The 16,220-nt window shown below is 40.8% G+C and overlaps 1 protein-coding gene across 2 annotated transcripts in view; it reads right to left on the bottom strand.

The window, feature by feature from the left end:
- Positions 1–16,220, bottom strand: part of hdlbpa (high density lipoprotein binding protein a) — an 83,065-nt gene that overhangs the window by 57,047 nt on the left and 9,798 nt on the right. For both annotated transcript variants that reach the window (XM_048541810.2, XM_048541811.2), the window contains exons 2-4: positions 6,423–6,498; positions 1,454–1,566; positions 45–199 (exon numbers count right to left, since the gene is read on the bottom strand). In XM_048541810.2, the coding sequence (XP_048397767.1) occupies positions 45–199; positions 1,454–1,529 (231 nt within the window). In that variant the 5' untranslated portion in view covers positions 1,530–1,566; positions 6,423–6,498. The remainder of the gene's footprint in view (positions 1–44; positions 200–1,453; positions 1,567–6,422; positions 6,499–16,220) is intronic.

The raw sequence follows: 16,220 nt of genomic DNA, 5'->3' as shown, positions 1-16,220 counted from the left end.
TGTGGGCTTTATTTTACACAAGGGCCTTGCTCAGCAAGTCATACCTGGGTGATCAGAGAAGATTTGAGTGGTCGGATTTTGGTCCATGCTCCAGACGGTTCCGCTGTCGTCTCTCCAGGAGTAGCTTTCTCGGGGAGAGGAGGAAATGCTTCCTTGTAAGTTGGTACCAGATCGGTCTCATCTTCAGAACCAACACTCGCTGCAGAATGAACAAAGAAATTACTTTGGTCCAAGTCACAAACACAGCCGTCAACATCAGAAGAGAGTGGCAAATAGTAGTAATTTGCAAGAAAACAGAATTGCAACTGACTTCAGTATGTACAGTTGTGTTTATTTGTTGAGAAAATAAAATGCTTTAACAGGATATATATGTTTTTAAGTCGAAAAAAAACCTGACTGACGGGATGCCTGCATAAGCCTGGAGCTTTCAAAAGTGCAGTACACTTAGAAGAATTGAAGGAAAGGGGAGGGAATCCAATCACATCTGTTGATATAAACATCAGTTTACTCCCAAACCAGGAGCCATGAAGCAATTTGTCTGTCACCAATGGTATTCACTATCCATATTCTTTCAATCTCATCTCCAAATCACTAAGAGGTGCATTACTTGGAGTCAGTGAAATAAGCTCCCAGCTAACTATTAATACCTATGAAAAGGAACACAGCCTGTGGCCAGCACATCTTTCGGCTTTCCAGGCCTGCATGTGAGCTGAATAGGAGCATGCACAAGTACAAACGCAAGAATTATTCTCCGCTGTCCAAAGAAAGTACTGCAATGGACAAGCGTGTCAGAGAACAGAAACTCAACTGGAGGATAGCTGTAGACAGCACTTCACAACTTTTCACAAGCAGTAGAGTGAGGAGGGATAAGAGTAACCGGGAGAGATAAGGTGTCACAGCAAGAAAATAAAGTTTCTTGCAGTCTGCACATGAAATGCAATAGTGGAGTTAATAGTTACTGTAAGCATAAGAAATACGCAGAAGGTCTGCGTATTACAAGAGCATAAGTATTGAACTTTCACCATACCACATCCTATAATTTTTGAGCAGAGTGAGGTGTGGAAAGAAGAGGAAAGAAACATAGCTGTTAACACTGTACAAGAGCCATGGAGACAGAATCTGGAACAGTCAAGGTCAAACATCCTCTTGAAACAGAATGGGAGAAGTAGAACAACCAATTAACAATTAAGTACTAGGAAGCCAGTTTCCATGCACTGTCTTAATCTTAAAAAGTGCTGTCCTTTTGACATGTGAAATGTGTCAAGTCCCTGGGTAAGAAACCCAAGTGACAGCAGCCTTGGGATTAGAATGCTCACCATTCTGAAAACAAATCACTAATTAATTTGATGAATTTAAGACAATGGTGCAGTTTCATGATGGATACTGAAGGTAAGAGTACAGCATCAAGCAGCTGTTACTGTTTTAGAAGTTCGTTACAGAATTGTTCACTGACCTTTAGCTTGTTGTTCATTGAGGCCACTCCTGTGCTCAGCAAAGCTTTCAGGTGTCAATACGGCTACGGAGCTCATTGTCGATATCCCACGTACACGAGGTCCGGGTATGCCACTGTAACAGACAAACACGGCAAAACATTGATAGCATTTCACCCGTACCAGCCACTTAACCATTAGATTACAAATCATTAAATGCAGATTATTCAAGAACAAAAAGTGTAGAGTTGTTTTCTTGGAAGAAAACATTGGGCTGACCTGATTGAGGTCTTTAGATTATAAGAGGTCTAAAATAAAAAGGCAAGTTGTGACAAAGAACATTTAGACTCAGAAGGAGCCCAAGCTATGGGCAACAAAAGACGTTTTTCAAACTAAAAACAAAAACTGCTGTTACAAGCTCACGTAGAGCACAAAAAAAAATCATTGATCAGTAGGGCCAAAGGGCCTGTTTCTATGTTTTAATTTTTATGACTTTCCTTGTTTAGTCAGTTAAAAGTCACTGGCATGTGGTTCTGCAAGATTAGAATTCTCCATTCAAAACCTAGACAGACAATGACCATCAGAAGGTAATTCATTAGGATTAAGCAGCAATCTAGTTTTCAAACCAATAAAAAGGTGTGAATTTGATGGAGAAAGCAAGGATGCTTTGTTACATATACCCCGCAAAGCTTAAGGTGCTAAACTAACTTGACAGCCCCACCTGCGGTCAGCAGAAACTAGAACCAGATCCTCATACTTTCTGCTTTGCGTGCCTTATAGGGAATGGCTATTCAAGACTTGAGAACTACATTTTGGCTTTTTGGGGCAACAACATTTTCACTTTCACTAACTCATTTATTCGGTGAGGCAGTCATGCGGTAACAATATCTTATTTATCAGTGTGACATGCAGTTTGTAAAAAGGTTGGCAATGAAGCAGAACTAGAAGAATTCATCAATATCTTCAATAAGTTAGCACCACTCCATGAAACTCCAGCCACAATGCACAAGAACAGTGTCAATTTCCGAGGACAGACAGACACACACACACACAGTCTCAGATAGTCCCTCATTACAGAGGAAGACTGCTTTTTAACGTGCAAGCAAGTCTTCGTGTGACTGAAGAGTCCAATGCATGACCTACAGTCATGTCATGGGTGGGTCCAGGTTGTTACATAACTTTCTTTAATTGCATTTGGCTTCAGCTTGCTATCAGTGACAAGACTACAAGTGTACAGACTATTCCTAGATGCCTCCCCTCCAATTTCAGGCAGTCTTGGGCCTCGATTTTCCAGATGTCAAAGGAGACGTCAAAGGAGATGTAGCACTCTTGAAAAGTGTCCTTCGAGGATGTTTATGAAGCATTTCCTTTGCCTTCTGTGGCTGGTTTGCCATATCAAAGCTCTGATTAGAGCATATGTTTTGGGAGTCCTACCTCCGGCACTCAGATGATGTGGCCAGCCCAGCAGAGCTGATCAAGTGTGATCAATGGAGGGGATATTGGTCCAATTAAGAAAAATTAACATGTGTCTATCTGGCTGATGGATTTACAGGGTCTTGCAGAGATAGCAGTGGTGGTGACGATTCTCCAGAGTTGATGTAGCTGCTGTACATAATCCATTTCTCTGGACCATATAGGAAGGTGGATATCACTACTGCTTTATAGATCAAGAACTTAATGCCAGGGTTAAGGTTCTAGTCTTCAAATAGCCGCCTCTTCAAGCAACCAAAGGTTGTGCTGGCAAACTGCAGCAATATTCAATGTCCTGCTGTGTGCATAAACTTTGAGCATAGGTTGCTGAATAATTCTGACAGTTGCAGCTGCCTGGGTAGCCCAATGATATAGTTATCAACACTTTCTGTAGTGAAGTCTGATTTGCAATTATCTTGGACATCCTTGCCAGGGGACCAAGGCCTTGTTCTGTTAAGCCTGCACATTATTTGATGTGCAACAGTCACCCCACATTAAAATAATTTTCACACAGGCATCTTCCACCCCTTAAACTAAATTTTGGAACATGAGGAAAAAAACAACACACCAAACAAACAATGGTGACAGACGCAATTGGCATACTACTGCCATTGCCAGAGATCTTAGAGTTGTGATATCAAAATGTCCAAGCAAAGATGCAGTGGGCAACACAAGGAATAAGGTGGCAGTTGCACCTTTTTGAAAGGTAAAATCAGATGAATGATATCTCTATGGGTTGGCTTTGTTTATTCTTTTTAAAAACACTAGTTTGCCACCTCAGAGATTCCCTTTTGTGGGATAAGCAAATGCACCACGCCTGTTCCGCTTACTCTGCTTAGAAACAGTGCTGTACAGTTCAGTACACCCTAAAACTGGATGCTAAAGAGGAGTCTAACAAGGAATCTTACTCCAGTCTCAGGAAGACCCTAGCCTGAATCCCAAAAAAAAAGAGTAATAGATGGACGAATTTTGGTGACTTCAACACTAGAGCTGAAAAGACAAACAAATGTCTGGGAGATATAATCAAATTAGTCAGTGGGACAAGGCAAATTGCCTAGAATGGAGGATAACACAGTGTGGAGCTGGATGAACACAGCAGGTCAAGCAGCATCTTAGGAGCACAGAAGCTGACATTTCAGGCCCAAAACAGCAGCTTTTGCGCTCCTAAGATGCTGCTTGGCCTGCTGCGTTCATCCAGCTCCACACCGTGTTAGCTCGGATTCTCCAGCATCTGCAGTTCCCATTATCTCTGCCCAGAACATGGTGTCAATGAATTCATTACTTCAGTGGTTTCAAATATTGCCAATCTGTAGTTAGCTGAACCTACGCTCCGTCTCGCTCACTCACCAAATGCCAGCCAACCCTGCAACTAGCTCTTTCCACTATCCACGTGAAACCACTGCTCCTCCTATTCCACCTTCCCAAATGAAGCCATGCTTTTCCCTCCCCCAAACCCCCCCCCCCACCCCAGGCAGCTGCTCCCTCTTCCTAACCCCTACCTTGCTGCACACAGCCTCCAAACTCCCACAAGCAGCTTAAGTTTCCAAATCAAAGTTCCAAAAACCAAAAAAAAAAAAAAAATTGGAGGAACTTGGAAAGGGAGACTGCCAGCAGAGCTAACATGATAAATACAGAATCACCGCAGGAACCTTGAAACATAAAAGCAACTGGTAGTGGTAATATAAAAAGGTGGTTAGCCATTGTATCCAGCAGGTAAAAACCCAAAATGTGTCAGCAGTGGCATGAGGAAACATGAAAAGTTAACAAGATTGCTTGTGCCTTCTCTGATGAGAGAAGTCACAGAAAATGGTTTTTAATGTTAGAGACCAAGATTGCCTACTGGATTGATGGAAAATTCAATGCAAACATATTTAGAAACAAAAAAGAGGTAGAGGACTAGAAACATAGATCCCAACTGCAATCCTAAGAACACCCAGTGACTGGTGGACTGTTTAGCAATAAAATGAAGAGAGTGATTGACCAAAATTTATAACGTAACTGAACACATAACTAGGTCAGCAGTTAAGAAGCAACATTCTGGTAAAGTCCATTTAGCATACCAGATCAATCAGAAGTGATTTTGGCCCCTATCACGAGCAAAAACCACAAGTGCAAAGATTGTTATAAAAGCAAAATCTTTGTATTCCTTTTGCTGGAAAGCAAAGGTCAGGGAAAACTGCTGGTTAGTCAAAAACAAAAGCAAGTAGTTTGGAGGTACATTAATGCAGGCACAAGAGGGCTGAGGGGAGATAAGACCTCAATTACCCAGTTACTTCCCAGCATCAGATGGCAAAGAAAGGCCACCAGAACTCATGACTAGACTGACACCATTACCTTTAGTCTAGCTATTACATGCAAAGAAAAGTGCTGGCAGTTTCACTTGGGTGACATGGTAACCGAGTGGTTAGCACTGCCGCCTCAGAGCACCAAGGACCTGGATTCGATTCAACCCTTGGGCAACTGTGGTTTATACATTCTCAACACATCTGCGTGGGTTTCCTCCCACAGTTCGAAGATGTGCCACTCAGGTGGATGGGACACAAAATGGCCCATGCTGTCCAGGAATGTGGAGGCTAGGTGGGTTAACAAGAGAAAATGCAGGGATAGGGTGGGGTGTAGTCTGGATGGGACGCTGTTCAGAGGGCCGATACAATGGGCCAAATGGCTTGCTTCCACACTGTCGGGATTCTATGATTCACTGATAATTGCCCTCATTAATGCATAGAAGTGCAAGAAAAATAAGCAAATCTGAAGTTCTTAACATATTGGGGCAATTTAAAACCCAAAATCTCCTGTTATGATGAGCTGTCTTCAAAGAATGCACTTTCCGAACAGCAAAAAAGTGACTGGCATTTAAATAAAAAGACAGACATTCTGCAAGAAATTGTTTATTTGAGAAATACAAATGCTAGAGAGCTGGAGAACAAAGTTTATTGCAATTATACAATGCTGCTGCACAGAAAATATGTAATTATTTGCTAGTGCAGACTTTACAAAAAGTTTTGTTGAATAAATCTGGGCTAAAAATAGAATCTAGGGCACAGCAAGCTCTTAACATCTTTCAGTGAGTGGCCCAACTTCCATTTGTTCAGAGTAGGCAAAGCAAGCTAATTCATACCCACAGAAGGTGGCAGCTCAATATTATTGATTAGCACAAAGGCTTGTGTTTATTTACAAGTGAGGATCATGCAATTTTGACCAAAACGTACTTAAGAGTGATACATTATCATTACACAAATTAGGAAACATTGAAGGTCCACAGAAGACAAGCCGAAGTAATCACGTGGATGAGCTTTAAATTTTGAAGCCCTGTAGATCAGAGAAGAAAGGAATGCGCGAGAGGGCGCGCACGTTGAGCCATTTCAACTAAGCAATTGGAAGAACAACAGCTTTATGCAATGCAGGAGAATGAGATCAGAATGGCAGAATAAAATGGGAAGATGTGTATTTCTATAGTGTCTTTTACAAAGACGCTCTAAATGGAAAATGTATCAAAATGGAGGGGGAAAAGCCAAGACTCACCAGCTAAATGGTCAGTTGCCAGAAAGTCCGTCCTATAAATGAATTCCTGCCCACGTCAGCCTGCCAGCTTTTTGATCTGTAAGAAAGCAGACAATTAGGTAAAAAAGGTCTCATTGAATACAGCAGCTTCTGCCAATAGACTACTTGAATAAAATGAGCAGCACAACTAAAGTGGAAAGAGAAAAAAAAAACGCTTTTTCAGAAGAGACCAAGCCACAATAACTGGAGTGCAGCCTTCCAAATCTCAACTTCACCTCCATGCAAATTAATTTTAAGCATCCAAGCTACAGAACTTCCAGTTTCATTATAACATGCAACTACTTAGTTTGCTTGAAACAATATTCAAATCCTCTGACACTACAAGTACAGCAGCAAACCATGTTTATTTAATGATTAACCGACGAGTGAAAATGCATTTAAAAATCTAGCCACTAGCATACATTTCTCAAAAAAAATCTACACGAGGCCACAGATGATCCACCGTCCCCAAGCTGCAAATGTCAGACTTACAAATGTGATGTGCGCCCAAGATTAGAGATAATTTTGAATTCTGACATGCAAATATTTCATGTTTACAAACTATTATTTTGCACTATCCTGCATTGTGACCACCTGTAAAATGGACTCAAACAGGACCCATGTGCAAACTGGGGACTGCCTGTATCGGAAACATTGAAACTCCTCAAGTCCTCAAGCTTTAGAAACATATGCTGGTCAGTTCTTTTAGCAATCAAAAGGTTTCATCTGTTGGACTTTGAGTTTTGCAAGACTCAAGATGTTTAACCTTACAGGGTCCCTAACAAGGTGTGAAATTGGATGAACACAGCAGGCCACGCAGCATCTTAGGAGCAGGAAAGCTTCTAGGCCTGAGACGTCAGCTTTCCTGCTCCTAAGGTGCTGCATGGCCTGCTGTGTTCATCCAATTTCACACCTTATCACAGGGTCCCTAACCACATAGGATATAGCAGGAAATGTGACAGAATAGAATGAATGAGGGGTTCAGCAAGGCCTACTTCAACAGCAGGAACAAACTGTGGCACCTTTTGAAGTCCCAGGGGCTGAGTCAAGATTCCTGCCGACTGGTGGCAAGATGTCCATCTTGCAAAAAAAAAGGGAAATTTTACTGTTAACTACTTTTTTTAATTAATAAAGCAAGAATTGCATTTAATATACAGCTGTCTGGCTAAACACCCTCCACAAAGAAATATAGGCACAGAGAATCTGTGATCATGGGAATCAGAGCAAGTACTAGGTAACTTCAGCACACCACTGGCTCCAAAAAGCATCTCAAAAACGATGAGCACCAGGCACCAACACCTCACGGCATGCTCCACAAGCAAGCGCCACATGCATCCCGAGTATACAAACATTGGTAGTTAACAAACGTATCTAAAAATCCTCATGGCATTTCTCTGACCCACATACAGAACATTTGTGCACTTCAATGCTTCACCTCAGGGCACAATACCTATCAGATGTAATGTTGTAGCAAGGCAACAGCATCCAGGGACATGCACCCAGCTCATGGAACTGAATTAAGCTTCAACTTCAGGCTATTCACTTCGAGCATTCAGGCAGGCCCACAGCATGCCAGTTTAGTTTTGCTTTTTTGCACTATGACCTCAACAACTGATACCAGGTTCATCGGACTCCTCTATTGCCATGCCTTTTAGTGTAGGCATAGCCTGGAAATTTGCATGGTCATCAGCTGTCCTCAGTCAAGTCAAGGGAGTCAGCCTTTACTCAGGGTTCCAGCACCAAGACAAAAAGCAGTAACCAATCCCAGTTAAGGGGTTTGGATATTATAAGTCAATTGCTCAGTGCTGTCAGAGTCAAGAGGCTCTCCACGTAAGGTGAACATCAGGCAGCCCAGCACCTAGATGGAGGGCTGTTTCCTTCCTGGAAAAAGCAGGGGCAGATTTAAGGGAGATGAAAGTGCGTGACAGCTGTTACTGTTGATGCAGAGGGGTACATGTGTGGGTAGAAAGCACACAGTACACACAGGGTTACTGGTGTCCACTCCCTGGTTTAAATGGTGGAGGTACAGACACTTGCATTGCAATTCTACCTAAGAGAACTACTAGTCCACAAAAAGGTCTTTCCTTGACATCTAAAGTACAATCCAGAAAGAATCTGGAGAAGATGATACAAGACTTAATTTTATGCGGTGCCAGACGAGCAGCCCAGAAGAGTTAGAAAGGAATTATAACAGTCAGCATTCATTGATCCAGGTCGCTCAATATTTATTGTTGAAACGAAGTCTGTAAACGAAGGATAACCAAAGCAACGGCTGGATGAGAATCAAGCAAGAACAGTCATACATTAACTGGATACAGTTGCATGTCTAGCACATTAAAGGTGCTTAACAAAAGCTGCACAAAGGGCTAACATCGATAATACAGCATGGCAGAGTTGCTCAATGTCAGTCCTAATTTTAGCGGTGGCAAGTGCATGAGATGGGATCTGACAGGAAACAAACACATCCACGAAGAGACGACTGGAGATAGTTATCAGGGTGACGTCAAAAAGGTAGGTTCTTTACTCAGTTGTAGTAGGTTCTTCACTCAGTGTGGAATGCATTGCCAGCGGGTAGTGGAGTTGGCCTCATTCGGGTCATTTAAGCTGCTATTAGATGGCATATGGATGCTAGCATAAAAAAGGTAGGGGTGCAGGTTAGATAAGCCTTAGGTTCGGTTAAAAGTTCAGCACAATATCGTGGGCTGAAGAACTGTACAGCACAGTACAGCCCTATGTTCTATGGTAGCAAGATCCTGAGGACCTCATTGAGTGGTCATTGATGAAAGCAGTTTTGAACATTGGTTGGTTGTGGTGAGGAAAAGAGAATAATGTCAGTGAAACGTGTGTGTGTGCTTCTAGTCATTAGAGTCGGCCAGGTAGGGTGGGGCGGGGGCGGTGGGGGTGGGGTAAGGCTGCATAATTAGGAAATTAAATGGAACTAGAATTGAAGTAGAAATACATTCCCCAGTTACAAACCTGACAAACCCCTCAGACTAACTAGCCTTAATTCACTAAGCTAGAATCTGAATTTTTAGACTGATAGATTTCTGCTACTTTTGAAGCCTTTTCTGCTTATCTGTCTCCCTAACCGTAAATTTTCAATTAAATCTGCTTCTCTGGTTTAATTATTAGGATATTTGAAATTATCCATCATATTGCTAAAGTGTTTTATTGAGGAAATACCAAATTTGTCTCTTTGTATTTTATCATACCAGGCAACATTTTAGCAAATTTGCACTGTATTTCTCGCTGAAGCCCTAAATCTGTCTCGACACTTTAGGCTCATTGATCTATTGTATTTTTTTAATAAAAAAACTTAAACCTCCGCAATAAAGAGAAAAAAAAACTGAATTTTGAACAAAATCTGTCTATCCATTAATCTAATATTGTGCTTTCAATGCTTGTAATTCTGTTCCTTCAAAACTGCCTATCCACAGCACTGAATTGCATTTCTCCAAATAAAGTTACTGTTGGCAATTTTTAATCCAAGGATACATTACCTCACTTGTGAATGCTGAATTCCACACTTCACTTCAGGGATCACTGCCCTATAATCTCAAAGATCTAATGAATTCTGTACCTTGTTTGGTATCATCGCCAAATTTTAACCTCACTTCCTGTACACCCAGAATTCCAAGATCATTGAACAGTACTGGTCCAGAATTGAAATACTACATGCTATCAATCTCTAAAGCCACAACCAACTCCAACTCTGTTTGCCAACTTAGATTTTCATGTTGCCCTCTCCCCAGTTCCATCTCCCAAGCACTGGTTTGTAAAATATTTTCCCAATGTACGAGAACACGGCAATTCTTCCTACTCCTACTTAGGATTGTTAAAACGGTTTTAAACAAGGGGAGAGAACGGGGCCACAGGAGAATGTATGTGAAAGAAAAAAGGGGAGGAGATTTAACACCATGGTAGGAAAGTAATGAGTGCAGAGTGGGGGTTTATTTGGGTTTAACAAGCAAGAAAAAAACCAAGGAGGAAACTAGCTGTCTGGACTCCACTGTCTGCCAGATTGGAGGACAAAGCAAATCAGAAAAGCAAGGAGGCATTCAGCTCTGAGGGATTTCTCTTAAACATATTTTATTCGGACACTCCTTGAAGCATTTCCAGATGGACACGAACAAACCGCACTGAACTCAAGCCAAAACAAGAGGAGATTTAATTGGCTTGTAAATTTGGCACTGGGTGTCCTGCCCTGCTTTTCTGGGGAAGGGAGAACAAAACTGCATGCCTTGTACATGAAAGGAAGATCCAGCTTCCCCTTGTTGGATAAGCTTCTCAAATCCAACACCTCCCCATAACCATGGAGTCAGTTTCCAGTGGAAGTATTGGCACACAGATGAATTAACCAGGCAGGGAAGCAGAAGATGGTCATCATTTGTTTTTGCGATTAGGTTTCCATGTCAGTGGAAAATTAAAGGGCATTTCTCAGGGACCACCCCCAAGGGGTTCCTACACAGGATATGGCAGTGGTTATGCTATTAAATGAGTAACATAAAAGTTGTCAATTCAAAGTTCAACTATGTACTCCGATTAAGTGTTCTATTTTTGCAAAAATCCATGTTGTGGGGATAAAAAGTAGTGACTAGACCATTCAAAGTTGAACTTGCCCATTTTAAAAAAGCTCAACACATTGAAGATACCTAGTCAGGTGATTTCATCTGAAAGTGCTAAAGGGGGGGTCCAAAATGATGAAGCCAGTATAGATCGCTGCAACATTTTTAACCATGTCCTGATCCTCACCGTACTACTTCACAACTCATTCTGCTTTTCCACTGAGTTGTGGGATTCCCCTGTTCAGTTACAAATTTTCTTAAAAATGTTATTCATCTGTCTAATGCAACATTTGCACATTTTCTTATCAAGTGCTAGGTTGTTTGGGTCTGAAGTAAGTCAATTTCAGCATTTTGATTTTTGGTTTATGGTTCACTAGTATCTTTCATAGAGGCAGCCTAACTGATCCTACATACAAAACTTCTAATTCCAGGTTAAGGTTTGAAGATTTACATTACTGTTTTGGACAACATTCAATCAGCAAAACTGAAGACCTCTGATTTCTCAGGCAGCTTTGAAACAGTTCTGCCAGTATCACTCAGACCTAGCACAGATCATGTTGGTTTAGCATCTCTTTCTTAGAGCTGGTAAATTATCCCAGGTAAATTATCTTTGTCTCTTAGCAAATAGTTGATCCTAAATCCCTGATGTAGTCATGCAACGTGCAAGAAACACTGGGCATGTGATTAATGTTGGCAGCAGTAAGGAATTAGTCAATGCAGCAGGCCACTGTCCCTCAGTGCCAGCAGTTACTGGAGAAAGGTGCAGAAGCAAAATTAATAATCATACGGTTGTGGATGTGCAGTTAACTATTCAACACCTTGTCACAATGACCTGGTTAAAGTTTAGGTGGAGAGGTAATCTGATTAATGCTGGGATTTCACATCAAAACAGATTGTACAATCAGCATTTACATTATTGGGATAGTAGCACAAAGAATTAATAAGCTTACTGGTACAGAGTAGAAGTTAACAGAAATATATGTCCAGAGATTTTATACCGACAGTTTAAGAGACAGGAATTCGCAATAACAGTGCTGTAGGTTCAAAACTTCATCCACAATTTGAATAGCCAATTCAAGTCTTGGCTTCAGCAGAAACCTTCAGCTTCAGCTGTTAAAGATAGCACTTTACACACTTAAATATAACTCCTTTCTGTCCTTGTGCCCAGACATACAGTATCTGGGGATTTGTTTTGACAGGGTAGGGCTTTGCTCCCAGTGTCCTGCACACAGATCGGAATTTGTACCACTATAAATCAGACAGCACCACTGAAATTGAAATTTTTATTTAATGTCTGGTCAACTCTAACAACTTTGCTGACATATGGATATTGGAGAATAGTCAAGTTAGGTAGCATCACCATTGAGTTAGTGTACAGATTCAGCATGGTTACTGAAGTGAAAAGCAATTGAGGTAGTGGAGGGTAACAATGCTGACTTTCTGCTCTAACTATCTAGACAGAAGGAAAAAAACATTTAAAATACAGCTGTCAATGGAAAAAAGTCTCAATTTTCATTTCATTATCCAAGCTATATATATTAGAGAGGCATTTAACAAAAAAGTAGCCAGCTATTACATCATTTTGCATCTCTTGTACATCACAGGGGCTCCACCAATATTTTACTTCTCATTATCCAATACTAGTGATCTTGTTCTCTTTCAGCAAGGTAATAAATGCTTGTTGAATGCTGGCACAGCCTCCTAGTACCAGATGGAATCTACTGCTCATGTCAGTTGTAGCCCCAGATCCTTTTGGCTCACGGAATCTATTGTGCTCTGGCTGGACATGGCAAAACTACAAAGTCAAGGCAGATCAATACCGGGACCAAGTCCAACTCTGAGCCCAAGTGTACAGGCCAGCTGCTGACTCAGCAAATCACTCAAACCTCATGCCCAAAGACAGATCAAGGGCTTCCTGCTGCAGACTGACTGCAAACATTGCATACAAGGCAGCTCAACGGGGCAGAGAGGAGTAACCATAAGCTTCAGCGATATAGTTTCTGCACTGGTGTTGCCTGATGTTTGGCCACAGTTCAAACAAAAAGAAACCTATGTAAATACTAAACAGAAGAGCACAGGCTAAAGTGAGCGATTTCCTGCAACGTACACTAAAATGGATTAGACTCCTCAACCCACCTTCAGTAATCTTGGTTAGTGTGTTAGTACAGCAACACTTAAAACCCAAATATTGATAACAATCTAAATGTCAGCTTTGATCACTGGTCAATTTCACAGATCAGAGTAAAGGCCACAGATTCAATCCTTGTTCTGCTTTATAAATGAAGCTTGTGTATTGTAGCCAACGAATTGTTGCAACTTGGAAAAGGATGGTTCTCCTGAAGCCCTGATCAACGTTTACTGTTCAAAAAATATCAATATATAAATAAAATGTGTATCAAGCTTTTCATTTATCTAATAGATAAGTGTTAGTGGGATTATGGTCTGCATAACATGACTGCAAAAGCTTCTGGATCACACAAGAAATGCAAGTTACTAACTGATACTCTTTAGGACAGCTCAGGAAGCATGTGTTGTATATAGTTGGTTTGTTCTTCATCTTTTGTACATATTAGAGAAAGTGAACAGAGAACAGAGAACAATCGTGGTATGCAGGGCAGGAAGTGGTTTATGGAAGCCCAATTAAATTACCACCTTAGTGATGTCAAACACCCCAGTCAAAATTAGATCACTAAATCTCAAGCACAAATGCAGAGGTCAAGCCACAAAGAAACAAAATGTTTGATATGAATGCTCCATTTAAATTTAAAAACTGAAAAGAAGTTGACGTTAACATTATTTGCTTTAGAAATCCAAAAGCATCAGACTTGTGACAGTGCGTTTTCTGTAGAAGCACTAGAGTCTTTGGCCAGCAAACTGATACCTTTAAAATAATCCTACTAACTTCATCTCTAGGGTTTCCTGCACAGACAGGCTGGTGTACAGTTTTGGGCATCCTGGTCCAGAATAAGATACAAGAACTAAACTGATAAATGGGGCTGGGCATCTGACTTGGAAAAAGGTTACTTAAGTTGGTTAGTGCCTTGGTTGTAAGGTTACTTAAGTTGGATAGAGGCAAAAAAAAGGCGGCTTAGAGCTGACCTTGGTCCTGCTCAAGACCAGGATATAATATGAATGCGTTCTGGATTATACAACTAGCCAAAAAGTGACATCATCTTGAAAGACAAACTATACAGAGGAATATACTATCCAGAGGCATTAGAGAACAGGAAGATTTTTTGGTATTGGAATCAGATGAAGTTAAAATAGGGATTTTCCTTGGACTCTGCATCAGTACAACAGAAAGGCTGCGCTTCTCCATGATGACAGACTTCATCCGAACTATACAGGGATCAGTGTTGGGTCGTAGATGAAACTTGAAATTGTGGGGGAGGGGGGTGGTGGCATTGAAGGGAGCCTCACAAAAAGACAAACAAAAAAGGAAATGAGTGTAAAAGCTGCGCAGTACTGAAGGGGTGAAAGATCAACATGCAACAAGAAGGTGTAAAAAAAATTCACAGACAGGAGTGCAGCAGGAATTAGCTCTAGACAGATCAGTGATGGTAAGAAGTCTAAGCTTAAAGTTCTGGATGCATACAGCAATTTTTTATTAAAAAAGGTTAATGGTATAAAATGAATAAATGGGTATGATATGATAGTTTTTCCAAAGACATGGTTACAGCATGACCCAAACTGGTAACTCAATATTCAAGGAGTATTTGATGTTTCAGAAGAACAGTCAAAAGGAATCAAAAAAGTGAGTTAGTGTAGCTTTGTTAGAGAAGGGCATCACTGCCATGGGCCTTAGTAATACAGATGCAACAGACCATGATCGTTTGGAAGTTAGATCAAAGTACATAGAGAAGGTAGAGTTTTGAAATTTCAGAGAGTTAGGCTTGAGGCAATTCAGGCAGGACCTTGCTGTGGGCCCACGTGAACTACTCTTGCTCCTATTTCTTATGAGACTAACTTGATGGTTGGAAGTGATCAAGTGAAGTGAACCTGGGGGAATGTAATCGTCCTTAAAATTGTCCCCGGCATTTGATTCATTGCAATGAGAATACCTTCAGGAAGGGACATCAGCAGTAAGTCAGAAGCAAGCAAAGCACAAAGTTGCCCTAACATATTGTAAGCATGGCAAGGCTTTGAGATTTTCTTTCCCCTATTATTTTGCTGTTACATTTACAACTGAGGATGCTAAAAGTCAAACAAAAAAGCTGAAGTAATTTATTCTTTTGTTGTGCTATAGAATACTTAGCAGTTGGAATGAGAACAGTCACTTTATTTAATAAGCATCTGACTGTGGCTTCATCTTACAGGAGAGCAAGATCTGAGACACTTCCTATGATGGGTACATTATTATTATTATTATTATTATTATTATTATTACCACAGCTGGACTTCACAGATGCTACTAGACCTGTGTTAAGACAAAGTTAACATTTCAGGTTGATGGCCTTCCATTGGGAAATCGGGTGAGCATTTAGTGCACTACAAGATGACAGGAATAGAAAGAAGCCATATCCAATCAGGCAACTGGAAAGGATTCAGTCAACTGGAAACACATTAATGTGGGATTAATTGCCAAGTAAGTATACAAATTTAATTAAAGGCTGTTTATTGAAGACAGTTTGCAACAGCAATTACTTGCTTATTTTAAAAGAAATAACATTATAGCCTACATGACATCCTGTCCAAAGCAATTTATAACTACTTCATAGCATCACATTCAAATAAAGACCTAGATTTGATCCTGGTGTCACATGAAAAATATCAGTTCAGGTTACCAAAGGAGTGAAGGGCTAAATTTTAAGAGTATCATCTTCAAAATGTAGAGGGGCAGATCAGTTCAAAGGAGTTGAGCATCTTAGGGCTGGATTGCAGGAGGTATTGGCATTGTTGAAAGAAATTCATATGTGCAAGAGAGATTTTAAAAAAGTCTGGAGGGAGGCAGGTGGTGAAGCCAGGAAAAATTTGAAAACAAAGGTTGATACATTTAAAAATTGAGTTATTACCCGACTGGCAGCTGGAAGTGGGTCAGAGGGCACAGGGGTGTTCATGCACATTCTGACTCAAGAGGTTATACAAAAAAAGGTCTACAGTTCAGCAGAACAGAACTGAAATTCATTGTGAACACAGAGGAGGTGACTCAACAATATTGCTTGAGATTTCGGGAGCTAAATTTAGGTGACAGATTTAAAAATTCTGCTTTACATCC

Source organism: Stegostoma tigrinum, chromosome 14, assembly GCF_030684315.1.
Source record: "Stegostoma tigrinum isolate sSteTig4 chromosome 14, sSteTig4.hap1, whole genome shotgun sequence".
Classification (NCBI taxonomy): Eukaryota; Metazoa; Chordata; class Chondrichthyes; order Orectolobiformes; family Stegostomatidae; genus Stegostoma; species Stegostoma tigrinum.
The sequence above is the reverse complement of the archived record's forward strand: the minus strand, read 5'-3'. Positions and strand labels throughout refer to the sequence as shown.